The following is a 20,004-nucleotide window of genomic DNA, read 5'->3' on the forward strand; positions in this document are numbered from 1 at the left end:
GAGGTGATCCAGATGAGAGCAGAGGGAAGCAGATTCCCCTCAATGAGGTTCATCAGCAGCTCGTCCACTGAGGCTGGTTCAGATATATCACACAGTTTCACTTTGCTCTTAAAGTTCAGAGACAGACGACACTCATCTAGACCATCAAAGATGAACAACACTTTATATTCATCACTGGATATTTCCATTTCTATTGTTTCAGGTAAAAAGACATGAAGAAGATCTGGAAGACTGAGTGTTATGTCCTTCATCAAGTTGATCTCTCTGAAAGGAAGTGGAAATATGAGCTGGACGTCCTGATTCTCTTTCCCTTCAGCCCAGTCCACAATGAACTTCTGCACAGAGACTGTTTTCCCAATGCCAGCGACTCCCTTTGTCAGCACAGTTCTGATGGGTTTGTCTTGTCCAGGTAAAGGTCTAAAGATGTCATTGCATTTGATCTGTGTGTCCTCTGTTTCTGCTCTCCTGGATTGAGTCTCAATCTGTCTCACCTCATGCTCATTATTGATCTCTCCACTTTCACTCTCTGTGATGTACAGCTCTGTGTAGATCTCATTCAGGAGTGTTGGGTTTCCCTGCTTTGCTGTTCCTTCATACACACACTGAAACTTTGATTTGAATCTGCTTTGGACCAGTGAAAGATTGACAGATTAAAACATAAAGAGAAAAGTTTTAGTAAAATAACAACACTCTCTAATTAAATAATTAGATAATATCACACAAGCAACAGTGCTGTTGGTCTATATATCAATAAAACTGTTATTTGGCCGTTTGCACAAGTCTCTAGGAATTGTACATTTTGTAGGGAAAAAAACTCTCCTCTAATGCAGTAAACTATACAGTGGATCTGCTTCACTTGGATCATTACTATAATATTAAAGGTAAAAATGAGCAACAATGTCCAAATTATTGAATTCAATAAATCAACATTCAATTTAATCTGAAAATCTGAAGGCCGGTTTAATGAACTTCCATAACCTGCAGCTCCTGAACTTCCTGAAAGAGTTGATAGTCAGTAAGTTGTACTGTATATTTCAACATCTATTCTTGTGTTCATGGTTCATTCATGTTTATTTCATGCTATAACTAGCAATAAAGATATGATTGGTTCTTGCTGCCGTTTAAAGGAAGGGTTGATAAAGCGTCTGATAAATAATCTGTCATGCCACATTAAAGAGAGACAAACCGTACGTCTGCATCTGTTCTTGTTAGTCCTGATTAGTTAACCTTCATCCACCTGTGTCTAGTTACAGTAGTTCCCTCGTTTACCCTGTGTATATATTCTCCCATTCAGTTCTGTCCTCGATTATTATTCGTGTCTATGTTAAAACACGCTGTTGTGTCCTGTTCACCTGCTTGTGTACATTATCTTTGTTTAATCTCTATTTACTTTATCTATTATTAATAATGGATAGTCTGAGTACAGTGAGTTACTATCAGGATGAGTCTGTCTAGACAGAAATATTGTACCTCATTTGAGTTGATTTTTGTCTCCTCTTAAATGTCATGTTGTCCATAGACCGGTCGCTCCTCATGGACACACAGCTGGACTCTGGTGCCTGTGATCTCTGCTGGTGGAATCCACTTCAATAGAATACAGACAAGAATAAATACAGTTCATTTTACATGGATAGATTAGTCTCTATATGAGGTTTATCTACATTTATCCATCCATCTGTCTATTCAGGTCTTGCAGTCTCTACTAATGAGCTGATGAGCTGAAACAAGTGTTTTATATGAGGGAGACATAAGAAAATGTGTCGTGGTTGTGTTCGGGGCTCCAGAGAAGATCTGGGAAGAGCTGATCTAGTCTCTCTAGACAAAAATGCTGTACCTCAGATCAGTTGATGTGTGTTTTCCTTTAAATGTTATTGGCTCTCTCATAGACCGGTCACTCCTCATGGACACACAGCTGGACTCCGGTGAGATTGAACTGTCACCCTTAAACTGACTTTAATAGAATAGAGATAATAGAGACAAGAATCAACTTGGCTGATTTAACATGAAAATAAATCCCACATGAGAAGGTTGTCTATTAAGACAGTGTCACATGCCTGTCCTGTCTTGTGTAGCACATGTGGTGTTTGTGTTCTGTCTCTGTGTTGACCCCACCCTCCTTGTTATCTCATTATTGGTTTCATTTGTCCCACCTGTTGTTCCCTCATTAATTGCCTGATTTGTCCCTTTTATAAGCTCCTTTTGTGTTTGCAGTCTTTGTCGGATCGTTGTCTTGTACGCGTCCCCTGTTCTCCCGTGACCCCTTTTGGTATGTTCGCTTTTGAAGTTGTTGTATTGTATTAAGTTATGTTTTCCCCCTCGTGGGTTTTGTTTTGTGTTTAGTATTTCTTTTGTAATAAATATCTTTTTCTCTTTGCATTTGAGTCCTCCCTTTGTTTTCTTTAATTAGCGTGACAGAACGATCCGACCATGTCAAGGACTCAGCAAAGGGTCTCTTCCCCAGCCACCGAGCGGGAGAGGGGGCAAAGTTTTGAGGGGACCCGGTTGGTCATATTTCGCGGGACCGGTGGAGGCCGCAGTAGAGGAGGTGGGCGAGAGAAATTTCAACACCATTCTCCACTCTGGCCTCTCTTCGACCCTGGGTTGGTGGTTTCCAGCCCAGTTCCGGTAGTCCCAGTTCCGGTGGTCCCGAAAGGGAGGAGAAGGACTCCCTCCATGACTGTCCCGGTGGTCCCAGTGTCGGTGGTCCCGAGCCCGGTGGTCCCTGTTCTGGTGGTAGAGGTGGGCGATATATCGTTTAGACGATAATATCCAAATTGTTGTCTGGACGATATGCAAAATTGGGATATCGAATATTTCATAATTTGTACAATCCGACCCCCCAAACATGAAAAGAGCTGAAAGAAGTTAAAGAGAAAACAAATAATGCACACTATAACATTCTAAACAATTATATGTAGCGATTTTTAACACTGTAGGGCAGTACTATTCCCGGAAGCAACGAGTGGCCCAGCCCATGGTCCCGTGTCGTCAAAAACGCACGAAATAGTGCGCGCAGAAGCACATGCACAAAACCGTTTTGTAAAATGATATAAGAATTATTTTTATTTTATAATATGTCATTTTACAAAAGGACATTTTACAAACCTACGTTTTGCACATGTGCTCCTGCCCGCACTTTTTCAGTCACAACACAGCAATCAAAGGAGGACGCGCTGAAAACTGTAATGCTGTTCTCTTCCTTCATAACTCGTACTGAGAATGTTTGAGTTGCAGAGGAATTTGTGACTTTTTCACCTGTTCAACCACATCAAAGTTCCGTTATTAGTAAGTCCGTGCTTTTTCTCTTTTTGTTCTTATGTGCTGAAGGGCCGCTGTGCCTTGGTGAAACGGTGTTTGTACGTGAAGAGCTCTTTTCCAAAACGCCATAAACCTAAAAAGTTGCCTCAAAGAACCAGCAAAAGTAATGATTATGTAAAATATTGCAATAAGACATTTTAAATGTTTATTAATTTCTGTGTCGGCTGCAAAGATGAAGTTTATGATAGGCTATTCTATTGACTCGCGATCTTTGCAGTAGGCTAGTGAACGCACAAGAGAAATGCACATTTATTAGGCTACATAGTTTTATTTTTATTTTTATGTATTAAATCCAGAAATTGGTAATGAAAAAAATATTAAAACTAAGATACAATTAATACAAAACGAAATTCGTTTTAAAGAAAGGCTTTGTGCTTTCTGTTTTGAGGTCTCTGTGAAAGTTTGAAAGTCTTTTAGTGCGCTTTCAGAGCGCTCGCGTCCATAATGGAGAACTGTCACGTAATATTGTTTTTTCCTCATAAATGCAAACACGAAAGATAAAAGACAAGAGACTTTTTTAAAAAGACAAACCATCAATTTTTGAAAAAAAAAAAAAAAAAAAAAAGATGGATTTAGCGTTTTGGGGAAAAAATTGAGGGATTTATAGCGTTTTGAAAAGAACATTTTTTACTTTGAATTTATCATCAACAATATTGTTGTTTGATTTAATAATCACTGTTGCAAGAGGTGCCTAGTTCCTTTTTTTTTTTTTTTTTTTCCTTTTTTTTTTTTTAAGTGCACAAAGTAGGGGCTAACTCAGATTCTGTTTAGTTAGCTCCTTTATTGTTTGTTTTTTTCTTCTATAGCCTACAATAATAAGTCAAATGGAGCAAGTCAAAAGACCAACTGGACCTTCTTTGCCAGTTTGCACACATTTCTTTGAAGGATGGCTAAAATATCGTCTGAATATCGATATCGAGATATTGGAAAAAAATATCGAGATATTCATTTTTGTCAATATCTCCCACCCCTATCTGGTGGTCCCTGTTCCGGTGGACCCAGTTCCGCTGGTCCCAGTTCCAGTGGTCCCAGTGCCGGTGGTCCCAGTGCCGGTAGTCCAGAGTCCGGTAGCTCCAAAACACAGGAGGAGGAGAAAGGCTCCCTCCTTAACTGTTCACGTCACGTCTGCCCAGCCAGAGACTGTTCAGGTCACGTCTGCCCAGCCAGAGACTGTTCACGTCCAGCCAGAGACTGTTCACATCACGTCTGCCCAGCCAGAGACTGTTCACGTCACGTCTGCCCAGCCAGAGACTGTTCACGTCACGTTTGCCGAGCCTGTGTCACCTGACAAGATGGCCGCCGCAGAGCCTGTGTCCCCTGACAAGACGCCGGCTGAAACGTTGTTGGATTATTTTTCGATGCTATTCAAGATCCTAGAAATTCCCAGGAATGTTCACGTCACCGCCGGCTGAAACGTTGTTGGATTATTTTTCGACGCTATTCAAGATCCTAGAAATTCCCAGGAATGTTCACGTCACGTCTGTGTCTGAGCCTATGTCTTCCGACAAGATGGCTGCCGCCGAGACTGTTCACGTCATGTCTGCTGAGCCTGTGTCTTCGGACAAGATGGCCGCCACCAAGCCTGTTCACGTCACGTCTGCTGAGCCTGTGTCTTCAGACAAGATGGCCACCGCCGAGCCTGTGTTTCAGGGCAAGATGGTAGCCGCCGAGCCTGTGTCTCCGGACAAGATGGCCGCCACCGAGCCTGTTCACGTCACGTCTGCTGAGCCTGTGTCTTCAGACAAGATGGCCACCGCCGAGCCTGTGTTTCAGGGCAAGATGGTCGTCGTCGAGCCTGTGTCTTTGGACAAGATGGCCGCTGCCGAGCCTGTGTCTCCGGACAAGATGACCGCTGGGCCGGTGTCTGTTCCTGAGCCGGTGCCTGTGTCTGTTCCTGAGCCTGTGTCTGTGACTGTGTCAGTTCCTGAGCCAGTGTCTGTTCCTGAGCCGGAGCCAGTGTCTGTTCCTGAGCCGGAGCCAGTGTCTGTTCCTGAGCCAGTGTCTGTTCCTGAGCCGGAGCCAGTGTCTGTTCCTGAGCCGGAGCCAGTGTCTGTTCCTGAGCCAGTGTCTGTTCCTGAGCCGGAGACAGTGTCTGTTCCTGAGCCGGAGCCGTTGGTGCCAGTTCCTGAGCCGGAGCCGTTGGTGCCAGTTCCAGTGCCCGAGCCGGTGGTGCCAGTTCCGGTGCCAGTTCCCGAGCCGGTGGTGCCAGTTCCAGTGCCCGAGCCGGTGGTGCCAGTTCCTGAGCCCGAGCCGGTGGTGCCAGTTCCTGAGCCCGAGCCGGTGGTGCCAGTTCCAGTGCCCGAGCCGGTGGTGCCAGTTCCAGTGCCCGAGCCGGTGGTGCCAGTTTCATAGCCCGAGCCGGTGGTGCCAGTTCCAGTGCCCGAGCCGGTGAGGTCTGTTCCTGAGCCGGTGCCTGTGTCCTGGCCGCCCGAGGGAAAGTCTCCACCCTGGCCGCCCGAGGGAGAGTCTCCGCCCTGGCCGCCCGAGGGAAGGTCTCCGCCCTGGCCGCCCGAGGGAAGGTCTCCGCCCTGGCCGCCCGAGGGAAGGTCTCCGCCCTGGCCGCCCGAGGGAAGGTCTCCGCCCTGGCCGCCCGAACTCTGTGGCCCGCCCTGGCCTCCCGAACTGTTCATTTCCCCTGCCCTACTCTGGTCTGTCCCTCCCGTCCCGCCCTGGTCTGTCCCTCCCGTCCCGCCCTGGTCTGTCCCTCCCGTCTCTAGTGGAGCGTCTGGTAGCTGCTCCTTAAGGAGGGGGTAATGTCACATGCCTGTCCTGTCTTGTGTAGCACATGTGGTGTTTGTGTTCTGTCTCTGTGTTGACCCCACCCTCCTTGTTATCTCATTATTGGTTTCATTTGTCCCACCTGTTGTTCCCTCATTAATTGCCTGATTTGTCCCTTTTATAAGCTCCTTTTGTGTTTGCAGTCTTTGTCGGATCGTTGTCTTGTACACGTCTCCTGTTCTCCCGTGACCCCTTTTGGTATGTTCGTTTTTAAAGTTGTTGTTTTGTATTAAGTTATGTTTTCCCCCTCGTGGGTTTTGTTTTGTGTTTAGTATTTCTTTTGTAATAAATATCTTTTTCTCTTTGCATTTGAGTCCTCCCTTTGTTTTCTTTAATTAGCGTGACAGACAGTGTGTTGAAGAGTGATGAGACTGTCCAAGGATAATGTCATATATCATCTAGATGTCTACTGTATCTGTGTGTCTTTGGACAGTGTTTAAAGACCCTGAGTGTCTCCAACTACTGTATATCCCGCACCAGAATATGATAGAGACAACAGATCACTATACCAACCCTGGCAAACACAGACAACACCCTGTTATGTGCAGAAAATGAGTCTTCTATAACATTAAGATCATATGAAGATTGAAGTACCTGAATCCTGGAGAAGAATCTCCATGTCTGAATGTGTGTGTGTCGTCCATGATTCATTCAGTCTTCATGAAGCTGCTCGAGTAAGAGATCAGAAACACTCATTCACACACACTCAAACACAATACATTTCATTTGACATTTTATTCAGTGTGTTTATGGAGACAAAACTAATCAGATTTATGATTTCTAATCAAATAATTATCAACCTTTAATGTGATTTTATCAATCATGTTAATGAATGTTCAGAACTGGTATCATCAGAATCAGCAGATTCTCTTCTTCAGTCAGATCTGTAGCGTTTGCTCCAGTATTTCATCTGTGTGTGTTTAAAACAGAAATATCTCGGCTGAACAGACTGGGAAGTTTGTAACACTAGAGTTTAATGTTCTTCCACTGAAGCCTCAAATATTGGACAAATGGGACAGTTTACTGTAAGCCCACATTTAATACATCTGTGAAACTGACTGACATACACAGATATTTGTTCAAGATCTTTTCCAACTATTTTAAAATAAAATATTTCCTATTGATTTAGTTTAATTAAATTTTCAATAAAAATGACATTAAAATGAGATTGTGACAACAGTACTCTTTATAATTGACATTCATTTCCACAGAAAATTATATCAACGTTTAAGAAACAGAAAAAAAACAAACAGTTAAAACAAGATGTTAAAGAGAAAAGTGTTACAACACTGTGGTTTCAAGAAAGTTTGGCTTTTAGTAATGAAACAAAAAATTAGACCAACATAAAGTGTAAAAGTGTATTTTAACATATAGGGCCCTATCTTGCACCCAGCGCAATTGACTTTGTACACCGACGCATGTATCATTCCTATTTTGCACCCGCGCAAAGCGCGCTTTTCCCTCCACAGAAGCACGTCGCTAAACTAGGGAATGAACTTGCGCTCCCTGGGCGGTTCAGCGCAAAAAAGGAGGCGTGTTCTGGCGCAAACGTTCCCTCATGCTATGTTGCAGGTTTAGAAAACAATTGCGCCACAAACCAGGAAAAAATAGTTTAAAGTCAGTGGCGCGTTGCGCATGTTATTCATATGCTATTTTAAGGGCGCATGCTTGGCCATAATCAATGTAGCGTGTGCACAACGCGCATACAGTTTGATTATCTCATATACACAGAAGCAGCAGTTTTCATTTTTGTAAATTATACATTATTACGATAGATAGATAGATAGATAGATAGATAGATAGATAGATAATTTATTATAAAAACATACATCTAGCTTACACATTTACCCAAATTATCATACGCCTTTTTAACCGAAGTTATTTTGGGTGGGTTTCTCCATCCCCAAAGTGACGAGAGCGTTGCTCTTTTTGGCTGAGATGACGCTCTGATTGGTTTATTTCACGTTACGCCCAAACCACACCTATGAATAATGAAGCTACATCAGACCAACCCATTTTAGATTTGCGCCTGGCGCAAGTGTCATTTATCCCGCCGGGAAAATAGCAACAGCGCCAAGACCCGCCCACAAAGTTACTTGCGCTTTGACACTTGCGTTTCAGATCGTTAAAATAGGGCCCATAGGGTCTAGGTGCCCAGCTGGCATTCGACTGACCTTAAACGTTTAAATGTGGTTGAAATAATGTCAGTTTATGGATAAACATTAATTCAACGTCAAAACAACGTTGAACACCAAATGGTTGAAATGGTGTTGTTAACTCACTATGGATTCAACATAGAAATATAAATAAAATTTGAGTTGTACGTCAAATCAACATTATTTTTACAACCATGACTTTTAAACATTTTGTTGAAATATATCAGTAGAAAAATAACGTTGTTCCAACATCCAAACAATGCTGATCAATTAACTGTTGAAAAAGTGTTGATGCATGAATAATGATACAACGTTGAAAGATCAACTCTGAATTAAACGTTTGTTAAGTAACATTAATTCAACGTCAAAACAACGTTGAACACTAAATGGTTGAAGTGGTGTTGTAAACTCACTACGGATTCAACATAGAAATAAAAATAAATTTTTGAGATGTACGTCAAATCAACATTATTTTTTACAACCATGACTTTTAAACATTTTGTTGAAATATATCAGTAGAAAAATAACGTTCCAACATCCAAACAATGCTGATCAATTAACTGTTGAAAAAGTGTTGATACATAAATAATGATACAACGTTGAAAGATCAACTCTGAATTAAACGTTTGTTGAGTCGTGATAAAAGCGCTTTCTAAACGTTACATCTTTTTGTTAAAAAAATATAAAAATTTTTTTTATTGCATAACACATTTGTTACAATTTGCCGAAAAAAGAAATTGATCTTGTAATACATAATTTAGATACAATTCATGTTTTCATAAGGAATAAAAAATAAAAATACACATCAGCCAATAGAGAATTGAGACGCTTTCTACATCTCCTGGCGTACTTTGAGAGCAACTCCAGTCTGATTGATCATTTTGGAATATCGTTCAACACAAGAGCTTGATTGGAGGACGGCGGTTGTCCATCACACAACTGTGATTCTATTGGCTCTGACGGTTCCAGACAACACCCGATTGCGCATGCGCGAAGTGGGTCTGTGTCGTCATCGTCAGGCAGATTCTGACCTGGACCGGTTTTGGAATGAATTTGGGGGTAACAGCTCAAACGGTAAGCAAAGTTTTTGAAGTCACATTTTATAACTAGAAAATTCCTAAATAAATGTTGTGTGTGCCTGACTCTGCCACATATATTAATACGTATTGTGTTAATTAATATTGTGTGTATGGGCAGAGACTAGTTTAACCGCGAACCGCCGTTGTGTGCTAGCTAACCGCCAACCGCCGTTCTCTCTCTCTCTCTCTCTCTGTGTGTGTGTGTGTGTGTGTGTGTGCGTGCGTGCAGACTAGTTTAACCGCTTATTTTCAAATTAAATGATTTTCTTTATAAAAGATTTAGGCTTAAAAATATTTAGTTTTTATATTTTACACTCCCAGATGTATCACAAAAAATGGAGACGACAAAATGCAAAATTGAATTAGAATTGAATGTGAAATCTCAACCTTATTTTTAAAGTTTGTGGATGGAAAGTGTGTCAATGTGCTGTGTTTGATCAACTAGAACAAAATTAAAAATTGCTCCACTGGCAAATTTTTCTATTTATTTCGTGAAAAATTTGCATGAAACAAGTGAAAATTGTCTAAACACAAGTTACTTTTTAGTGTATGAGATTATTTTGAATAGAAAATAGACATTTGACTAGAAATATCATACATTTTCTTGGTAAAATTTTGAGTTTTTGCAGTGCATTTTTATTGGGCAACTGAAAAAACTTGGATTTTGTGGTGTAGAGTGTACTCAATACATTATAAAAATAATAATCAATCGCTTCTTTTTTTGGCTATAATTCCAGAAGAGAGTTCTTCACCTCCTTGCCGAAATCAAGGATAAAATTTATGTTGCCACCTCATCTGCTGGAACAAGTTATGAAGTGAAGCCGGCAAACACTGAAGAAGAGCTTGAAGCTTTATAGAATCGCTTGGAGGACAAGAATGAGGGAGCAGAACTGGTAAGTTTTAAAAATTAATCTTGTAAAGTGCTGGCAAAGTTTCATTATGACAATTGGCTTGTTCACTTTGGTGACCACTACAAACTCCTCGTCCTCATCATGTGCCTGCTTTGTGGAGGTCTGGACTCTACTGACCACTTTTTCTGGTTATATTTTTAATTTCTTGTTCTTTTCCGAGTAAACATCTGAAGACGTTGGGAGGCGTTGATGCTGCAGACCATGTGAACAAGTCAATGGCTGCGTAAGTAACTTTGTTCCTTTTTTGCATTAGTTTACAGTGATGTTCCCTGTCATATACTGTCATGCACTCCCCCCACACACCCACTTACTCACTCTCTGCTACATTTTCATAATGAACTTGATTGCAATATAATATTCTAATATAAATCTGTTTTACCATGGCAGAACTATGACAAATAAAATGATGGCCATAATGAGCGTCAGAGGAAGAAGTGGGAAGGTTGTCTTCATGAAGACCCGTCTCTACAAGATAATCTGTTGAGTTTGCTTTAACATAGTAGTTTTGTAACAGTGTTTTAAAATAATTGAATGTAGTAAGCAGAATAATAATTCATAAGAAATGAAGAAATCATTTTAGTTGGAGGACTCTACAGAGCATGCTCTAATATTATATATAATACTCCATTCTGGGCTCTAGTCTCTAGACTAACCTCTCTACCGGCAGCACTGGTTACTACCAACTGCCTTTTGTTGCTTGCCCAAGCACATGATTATCAATGACCTTGCACATTAATAAAAACTAATTTATATACTTGAAACATTGGCAATTCCACAAAAGTTGATATTTGCAAAATATTTTAATTTGAGAGGTTAACGTTTGCTAATACTGATCTGTTTTTTCCCCCTCAACAGACGCTGTCTTGAGCTCATTTGATACAACTACAACAAAAGCAGACGAATACATGGCCAAATACTTGAAATATGCACCAGAGAGGATAGCTGGTGGCAGAAAGAAGTAACAAAAAGGGAAGATTTAACCAGCCGTGTTCAATGTTGCCCAATGTTTGGGCCGTTTTTCTAAAGGTTAAAGTTCGACACGTGTAAAATGATGTTGTGTGAAATGTTGGCGGGCAGATGACGTGACGTGTGTTTTTTCTGTAATCAAGTGTAAATATTTACTGAACTGCATTTCTCAACTAAAACAACACATGCCAGTGGGGCATAGAACATCATTTTATTTTTATATTTTGATTTTGGGACGTAAAATTTATTTGGTGTTGTTCATATTTCAAGGTGAATAGCAAAATGTCCTGCGGTGTAACATTTATGACTCATCAAATTTAAATATCAGTAAAATAAAGCAGATATGTTTGGAGCAGCTAATAAATGCCTTGGCATTATTTTGTATGTATTTACTTAATTAACTTAAGTTTTCAAAATGCTAAAAGTACTAAATTAATATTTACAGTACATTTAGTTTTGTAACACAAATGCTGTCCTGTAGTGTGACATAGGATATTAGATTTTTGTACTGGCAGTTACATTGACAGCCATAGGGATTCTTTAGTCAAGACCCCTACCAGGAAGTCCCCCAGATGTTTGGATGTGCTAAGGAGGTTAAAAGATGAGTGTTAATCTCTTATTAATTTGATATATTTCATCATTTCTGTCAGACCATGAACGTGTCCATTTTTGATAGTCCTGAGGTGTGACTGATCTAGACTGATCTAGTTCGAGAAAAAATAAAAATATGTAAAAAAAAGAATCATATTCAGGTTTAAAACAATGAACTTATTCAGTTATTGTAATGCCAAAGGTCAGTCTTGTATAGCAATGACTCAAAATGGCTGCAAAGGTGAAGGAGTCCTGTGGTGTGACAGCCCGTCCTGTAGTGTGACATAATTAAGTCAGATGTCTAGCTAGATTCTCGTCTGTTATCTTTGCAATATTAAACATAAATATAAATATATCTCTGTCTCTATATATATATTAAACAAATATTGCAAATATTAAATATAATATACCTATTTTATACATATATTAAACATAAATATATATCTGTCTTCATTATACATAATATACCTATATTATACATATATTAAACTTAAATATATATATCTGTCTTCATTTGTTTGTTGTATGTGTATGTTAACAGTCACTGATCATTGTTTTTAAAGTCAGTTTTAGGCATGAGCAAAGAAAGGACAAGGAGGTACAGGGAAAGGTTAGCACAGGATGAAGTCAAATTTCTCTTGTTCACTGGAATCTTTGTTGAAAGACCTGAATTGATGATTTTAACATGCTTTTAATTATTTTAGCATGATTTTAATGACTTTCTCCTGAGAAACAAGATATTTGTTTAGTCTTTTAAGTTAAAAATAGAAATGAATGGTCTTTATGACTGGGTCTGATTTGACGCCTCCAAAATGTTAATTATTCAGTATGTCTTGTTTACTATGTTTTTAGTTCAAATTCATACACTAAGTAATACGATTGTACTGATATGTTGCATTTTCATTAATGTTCAAATAGAGATGCAAATTAATTTGTTTGTTACAAAAGTATTCAATAAATTTCACCATAAATGTTTAATTTCGTCCTGTGGTGTGACGGGATGTCCTGTGGTGTGACATCACTTCAAACACAATTAAACGACTTTTACTATGTTAACTAGCTTAAATGATTATTTGCATTTGAAAACATTGCATAATATAACTATATAAAAAAATAATAAACATTTTCAAATATTTTTTCTCATTTTACACAATATTTCCACTGGAGAGAGTGGTAAAAGATGGCACAAGCAAAAAATATATAATAATCGAAAAACAGCTGTGAAAAAAATATATATGCAGAATTTTAATGATCATTCTTTAAGAATACTTGTTAAACTTGAAACATACCTGATTTGTATTTGAAATTAATAGCCTAATATTTCAATATTTGAATTTTATAGTAATGTCATGTCACACCGCAGGACATATTTTGCCTGGAGCTGTGAGAAAAGCTTAATAAATTACATAATGAGAAAAAAAATCTGCTAACCTCTAACAGTTTCAAAAACAACAGTATTTGAACTTTACAAATTCATACAATTCTCAAGCAATTTAGAACTTTGTTTTAAAAAATGCTGTTTCACCCTTATTTGTCATCTACCCTGGCACACTTGCAGCCATGCAATAAAGCGTGTTTCTTACGTCAGTGAAATGTCTTTATTAATCTTCTTCCTGGTCTTGCTTTGACCAATTGGCTTCTTCCTAGCTGACTGTGTGTCTGCAAACTTAGTGTTTATGTATCAATTTCAAGGTGTTTAGTGTTATTGTTGAACACATCAATACTTTAGTGAAAACAGTTTAACAAAATAAACTATGTTGAAAAGCAGGACTTTATAGTGACGTTGCTATTTCAACGTTGATTAGATTTGCAAAATCTAAACAAAATCCAACGGTTATCCAACACTGACACCTGACGTTGATTCAACGCTGACTCTACGTTAAAATGCCAGCTGGGTTATGTCTATGTCCAATTATTGATAAGTAAAAAAGAATGAAATGCATGTTAAGAATTTCATGTGTAATGTAGGCTACTTTAATATTTCATGGTTACTTACGTTAGTGATGAAGTAAGTTCATTTCCATGTGCCACACCGGAACACTTGCTCTGAATATAAAGTTATTAAACACCTCATCATCAACAGCACGTTAAATCAAATTTACGTTACATAATACAAACATCACTTGATACTTGGATGATCCGTTGTTCTTATTTAAAGATTCTTAAAGCGGGGTGTAAAATGGCGCTTGTAAATAAAACACACTTGAATGTGCTTTCACTTTCACTAAGCCCTGCCCCTTTTGTCTCAAAATGTATTGTGCCCCTCTCTGATAAATGTAAATAATTATAATTATTATAAATATTATAATAAATATCAATACACTTATACACCATTGCCACTAACAATAATAATACAAAAACATATTATTTAAAAAAATGTTTTTGGCGGAAGCATTTGGCGGAGGTGAAGTGGTAGGCGGAGTTTCATCAGTTCGCCGCGAGTCTTCAAACTACACGAGCATCAGTAACGTTAATAAGCTAATATGGAAAAGTTACATTATCCTACCATGCTACTGTAAACGTTGCGGCAGCATACGAGTTATGCTTAACAGTAATACAAGTATAACTCGATGTCTGCCGCATTCTGAGTCTGACAATGTCATTCGTTTTATCCAAGGCTCATTATTAGCTTGGGAAATACATCTAATGAAAGGAAATGTTAAGTTGCCCAAGCCCAACTCTAAATTGTAAGGAATTTATAAATTTGATTTCACAGTAACACTTTCAAATAAAGTTAATTTGTTTATTATTCATATTAACTAACATGAACTAATGAGCAAAACATTTGTTACTGTATTTGTTAATCTTAGTTAATAATAATACTACAAATGTTAATGGTTTGTTCATGTAATGTCACAGTCAGTGCATTAACTAATGTTAACAAATACAACTTTTGATGTTAATAATGTTTTAGTAAATGCTGAAATGAATAGGCTATTAACTAAGATTAATAAATGCTGTAGAAGTGCAGTTTATTATTAGTTCGTTAACAAATTTAACTAATGAAACCTTATTGTAAAGTGTTACTGATTTCATGTGATAGCTAACACTTTCATGAATACATACAATTTACAACATCAACATAATTAAACATGAATTCCTCATAATTACCTTTTTGATTCTCACTGTTTTGTTTGGTAAAGTAATATTTAGTAATATTATCATAATTTCCCTATATTTGTTTGATGTGTTATGCATTCTAATTGTATCAGCGTCTCTTCATTGGTAATGAAGAGAGGCTCTCTGACCAACTGCTGCTCTCCATCGAGCGAGCTCCGATTAATTGTGAGGAAGTCATTAAAATATTTAAAAACACAACAGACAGAAATTTAATACAGGTGATTTATTAAATAAATATGCAACAGACGTATCCGTATGCGACAGACTTCATCTCTCTTCTAGCCTCTTTCGATCTCAAACGGCTCATCACCACAGGTACTCACAAATCAGGCAACCAACAGGCTTTATGCCCAGCTCCACTACTTCCTGAACTTCAGCCAGCTCCTTTGTTTCCTGTCTGCAATTATTGGACAAACTGATTAATCCAGGTGTGCCTGACCTCAGTAACAATAATCAGACACACCTGGATTAATCCGTTTGTCCAATAATGACAGACAGGAAACAAAGGAGCTGGCTGAAGTTCAGGAAGTAGTGGAGCTGGGCATAAGGCCTACTGGACCTGGTTTACACACACAACTCACACTCACTTTCTCCCGCCCATCTCTCCTATGCCGTATCTTCTTCTCTTCCCCCACCCTCACAATCCTCATCTCTGGATGTGAATACCGCAACGGATACCTTATGCTCCACTCTAACCTCTTCTCTAGACAATATCTGCCCTCTCTCCTCCAGGCCAGCACGCGCTACTCCATCCTTTTCTGTGGATGTTAATGCTTCAAAATCTTCATACTTTAAGATCAACAGCTCCTCCAACACGCAATCACTGTTTTAAACAGTCAGCTCTCTCCTCTGTCCACCTCCACCCACCTCCTCTTTAACTGCTGATGATTTTGCTAACTTTTTCACCAACAAAACAACAGCTATCAGCAGTCAGTTCTCAGCTCCACACACACAGGAACCCAGACCGACCCCTTCCACAGCCAATAACCCTCTCTCCTCCTTCTCTCCGCTAACAGAGGAAGAAGTATCTACACTTCTCCTCTCCAGTCATCCTCACTACTGCCCTCTAGACCCCATCCCCTCACACCTTCTACAAGCCATCTCTCCCACACTTCTCCCAGCACTCACACTCATCATCAACTCATCCCTCCATACTGGCACTTTCCCTACAGCATTCAAGCAGGCTCGGGTAACTCCACTGCTTAAAAAAAACAACACTAAACACATCATCTGTCGAGAATTACAGACCTATCTCTCTCCTACTGTTCATTGGGAAAACACTTGAAAGAGCTGTTTTCAACCAAGTAACATCCTTCTTGTCTCTGAACAACCAGCTGGATGTCAACCAACCCGGCTTCAAGAAAGGGCATTCAACCGAGACTGCATTACTGTCGGTCACAGAAGCCCTACGGATCGCAAAAGCTGCTACCAAATCTTCAGTTCTCATTCTCCTGGATCTGCTGCCTTCGACACTGTGAATCATCAGATCCTTATGTCCACCCTCTCATCAGTGGGCATCACAGGAACTCATCTCCACTGGTTTGAGTCCTATCTCACAGGGAGGTCCTTCAGGGTCGCATGGAGAGGCGAGGTATCCAAAGCACATCAGCTGACCACAGGGGTTCCCCAGGGCTCAGTGCTGGGACCGGTCCTCTTCTCCGTCTACACCACATCACTGGGACACATCATACAGGCACACGGCTTCTCCTACCACTGCTATGCTGATGACACACAGCTCTTCCTCTCATTTCAACCAGAAGATCCCACAGTAGCTGCACAGGTCTCAAGCTGTCTGGCGGACATCTCGGCATGGATGAAGGAACATCACCTGCAGCTCAACCTGGCAAAGACTGAGCTTCTCGTCCTCCCTGCCAATCCGTCTCTAAAGCACGACTTCACTATTCAGCTAGTAGGGCTGTAATCTCCCAGTCGATTAGTCGATTATTTGGTCGATACGTTCTGGCTCGATCAAAATTCTGATTGGTCGATTTTTTGCCGCGTTCATTTCATTAGTTTTGCGGCATTCATTTCATCAGTTTTGCTGCGTTCATCAGGTGGAAAGCACTAATTGCTAATGGGGGTGTTTTCAGAGCACCCCTGTTTCACAGGTAACAGTCTGTCTTCAGAACACCCCCCTTGTTTTCACGTCTTTTGGATTAGCCCAACCCACTGGAGAAGAGAGACAGATTGAAGAAAGTAGGCTACTAGAAGGTTTGCTGAATATTATTACTTGATCTGGTTTGTTTAATAAATATTATTATTTTATCAAAGTGGACGTGCCTTTTGTGTTTAAGAGTAAAAGCTTTAAGTTAATAACGTTAGTCTATTCGAATCGTGTCTCAGCCGCGAAGTTGAGCTCCTAAGTTCAGTCAGCCTCACTCTGTGCGAGCTGCACAGAGCGGCTGAAATGATAGTGTCTGTCAGTTATTATAATACATATGACACAAACAATTGTCTAAATTATGTTGCATATTCCTTAAAAGTTTTTGTGATATCACTAGTTGACAACATAGTTGATATTGATATTGAGCAGGTGCACGTGATGCAGCGCTGTCAGAGCCGACAGACTTGTGTGTCAGACTAATTTCAGTGCAAATTAGGTCAAAAACAATTTAATATACTGCAAATAACCTACTAGTTTTTTATGTTTATTTATAATTAATTTAGGCAGACAACAAGGCTACTGCGCACAGTGCGCAGCTAATTAATGTAACGTTTTTTTCCCTAACGTCATTTTTAGTCGATTTTTTGTCAAATTTCTGGACTTCAGTCGACCAAGATTTTCTTTGGTTGATTACAGCCCTACCAGCTAGATTCATCATCAATCACCCCATCAAGGTCGGTCACAAATCTTGGAGTAACACCTTCACAGATCACATTTCAAAGACAGCTCGATCATGCAGGTTTGCACTGCACAACATCAGGAAGATCAGGCCTTTCCTAACTGAGCATGCAACACAACTTCTCGTCCAGGCCCTGGTCATCTCTAGGCTTGATCACTGCAATGCTCTTCTGGCTGGACTTCCATCATGTGCAACTAAACCTCTACAGATGATCCAGAACGCTGCAGCTCGTCTTGTCTTCAACGAGCCCAAGAGGGCCCACGTCACTCCTCTGTTCATCTCTCTGCACTGGCTACCTCTCGCTGCTCGCATCAAGGTCAAGGCATTGACGCTTGCTTACAGATCTATCACAGGCTCAGCTCCTCCTACTTTCACTCACTCCTACGAGTCTACATCCCTACCAGAAGCCTACGATCGGTCAACGAGCGACGTCTCGTGGTTCCATCACAGAGAGCCACAAAATCACTTTCCAGAACATTCTCATTCACAGTTCCTGCTGGTGGAACGCTCTCCCCACCCTCATCCGGAACGCAGAATCCCTGACAACATTCAGAAGACAGCTGAAAACCCTTCTCTTCCCTGAGCACTTAAACTCATAAAAAAATTAAAAATAAAATAAAACTTTTCCTTTTTCTTTTTCCCTTAAACCCTCGCTTATCGGGCTTATGCTACTCTGATCAATACCTGACCTTCGTATTTTGAGCACTTCTTGCGTTCTTTTTGCCTCTTCACGATGACTCGCTTAATGTAGTCCTAATTTGTAAGTCGCTTTGGACAAAAGTGTCTGCTAAATGACTAAATGTAAATGTAAATGTAAATAAATAAATGTAAAAAAAAAAAACATCCGCCCCGACCCCTGAGGAGGTCTGTGCACGCCACTGATATGCTATGATCAACTTTACTAAACTGACGTTTGGCATTTGAATAACTCTTTAAAGAAAAAAAGCGCTGTATGTCAGTAGATATATTGTCGAAACGCATTTGTTTATACTTTTTGTTATTTCACTATAACGGAAAAAGTGGTAGAGTGGCGCGCATGCGCTGTGCGCGAGATAACTCACTGGTAACCACAGCAACGTTCAGAGCAATATTGAAAACATCACATTCATTTTTTTCTCACTTTGTATAACAATGATAATTCCAATTGCGCTGCACACTTTGTGTTGAAACCTGTGCAATTACTTGGAAAAAAACGACATAGTAACTCCTAATGTCAGAAATGTGTTGGACAGAAAACAGTAATCCAGACTCGTAGCAGAGAATGACAGATGTCTATCCTAGAGCCCTTTTCATTTATAATGATGGATTTATGTTTGCAGATGAGAACTCATGGGAATATTATATATATATATTACACTACACTACATAATTGTGTTTGTCACTTGTACCTGTTAACAGCAAATTAACAGCACTTGCCAAAACCATCAACAACCATTCAATGGTCTCTTTTAATGTAATTTCAAACATCAAAAGTGTAAAGAAAATCTTTCCTTTAGATTTGGCACAGCAGGTTTTATCTCATATCGGTTTTAGATGGTGATGGATTCATCATTTAGTGTCAAAGCTGCTCAGATCCTGGAGAGAATATTAGCAGAGCCCTTTTCTGGAAAGATCTGCAGCTGAAAAACACACACATTTGTGTACAAGTCTTTTTTTAATCACTGGATATAGTTTTCATGCTAGCTCAAGAAAAATAGTTTATCTACATCTAATATTTATCACATGAGATTGTAGGTAACGGGAGAATATTTGTGTAAAGTGTCTAATATATCTGCTCTTTTCTCATGTGAAACTGTGAGGTGTTCTGAACACGACATAGAGACAGTGCAGTCAGCGATAGTGTCCCCCTGATCCATGTCATCCAGGCATATCGAGCCCCGGGACAAAACATCATCTACAGAAAGAGAAAACATCCCAACATCACTATCAGCATCAGAGAAGCTCAGAGTCAGCTGATGACACATGGCGTTGCAAGCCGACACCAGAGCCCGTCTACGGAGAACCTGGCCACTCACTATTAAGGCTGCGTCTCATTTCTCTGTCTTACCCCTTACTCTTACCCCTTCCCCTCGGTTTTGCGCGTTCATGTGAGGGGAAGTTGTGTCCCAATTCTCATTTTGATTAAGGGCTAGGGCCAAGGCGTAGTGCTACATAGCCCTTGAAACGAATTTTGCGGAGGACCACACTTGAAAGAGAGGGGTAGGAATTTCCCAGAAGTGAGTCGCACAAATGTAAGTATTTT

At 39.9% G+C, this 20,004-nt stretch overlaps 1 protein-coding gene across 1 annotated transcript in view; it reads right to left on the reverse strand.

Annotated features, from left to right (window-relative positions):
- LOC308696830 (protein NLRC3-like) overlaps positions 1–19,726 on the reverse strand; it is a gene marked incomplete at both ends in the record, with an annotated part of 20,864 nt that extends 1,138 nt beyond the window's left edge. The window contains 4 exons of the mRNA XM_081375730.1: positions 1–621; positions 1,471–1,584; positions 1,835–1,951; positions 19,485–19,726. The exon at positions 1–621 is cut by the window's left edge and continues 1,138 nt beyond it. Of these exons, the coding sequence (XP_081231856.1) occupies positions 1–621; positions 1,471–1,584; positions 1,835–1,951; positions 19,485–19,726 (1,094 nt within the window). The remainder of the gene's footprint in view (positions 622–1,470; positions 1,585–1,834; positions 1,952–19,484) is intronic.
- Positions 19,727–20,004: the final 278 nt, after the last annotated feature.

This window comes from Scardinius erythrophthalmus (genome assembly GCF_964197995.2).
Source record: "Scardinius erythrophthalmus genome assembly, chromosome: 10".
Lineage (NCBI taxonomy): Eukaryota > Metazoa > Chordata > Actinopteri > Cypriniformes > Leuciscidae > Scardinius > Scardinius erythrophthalmus.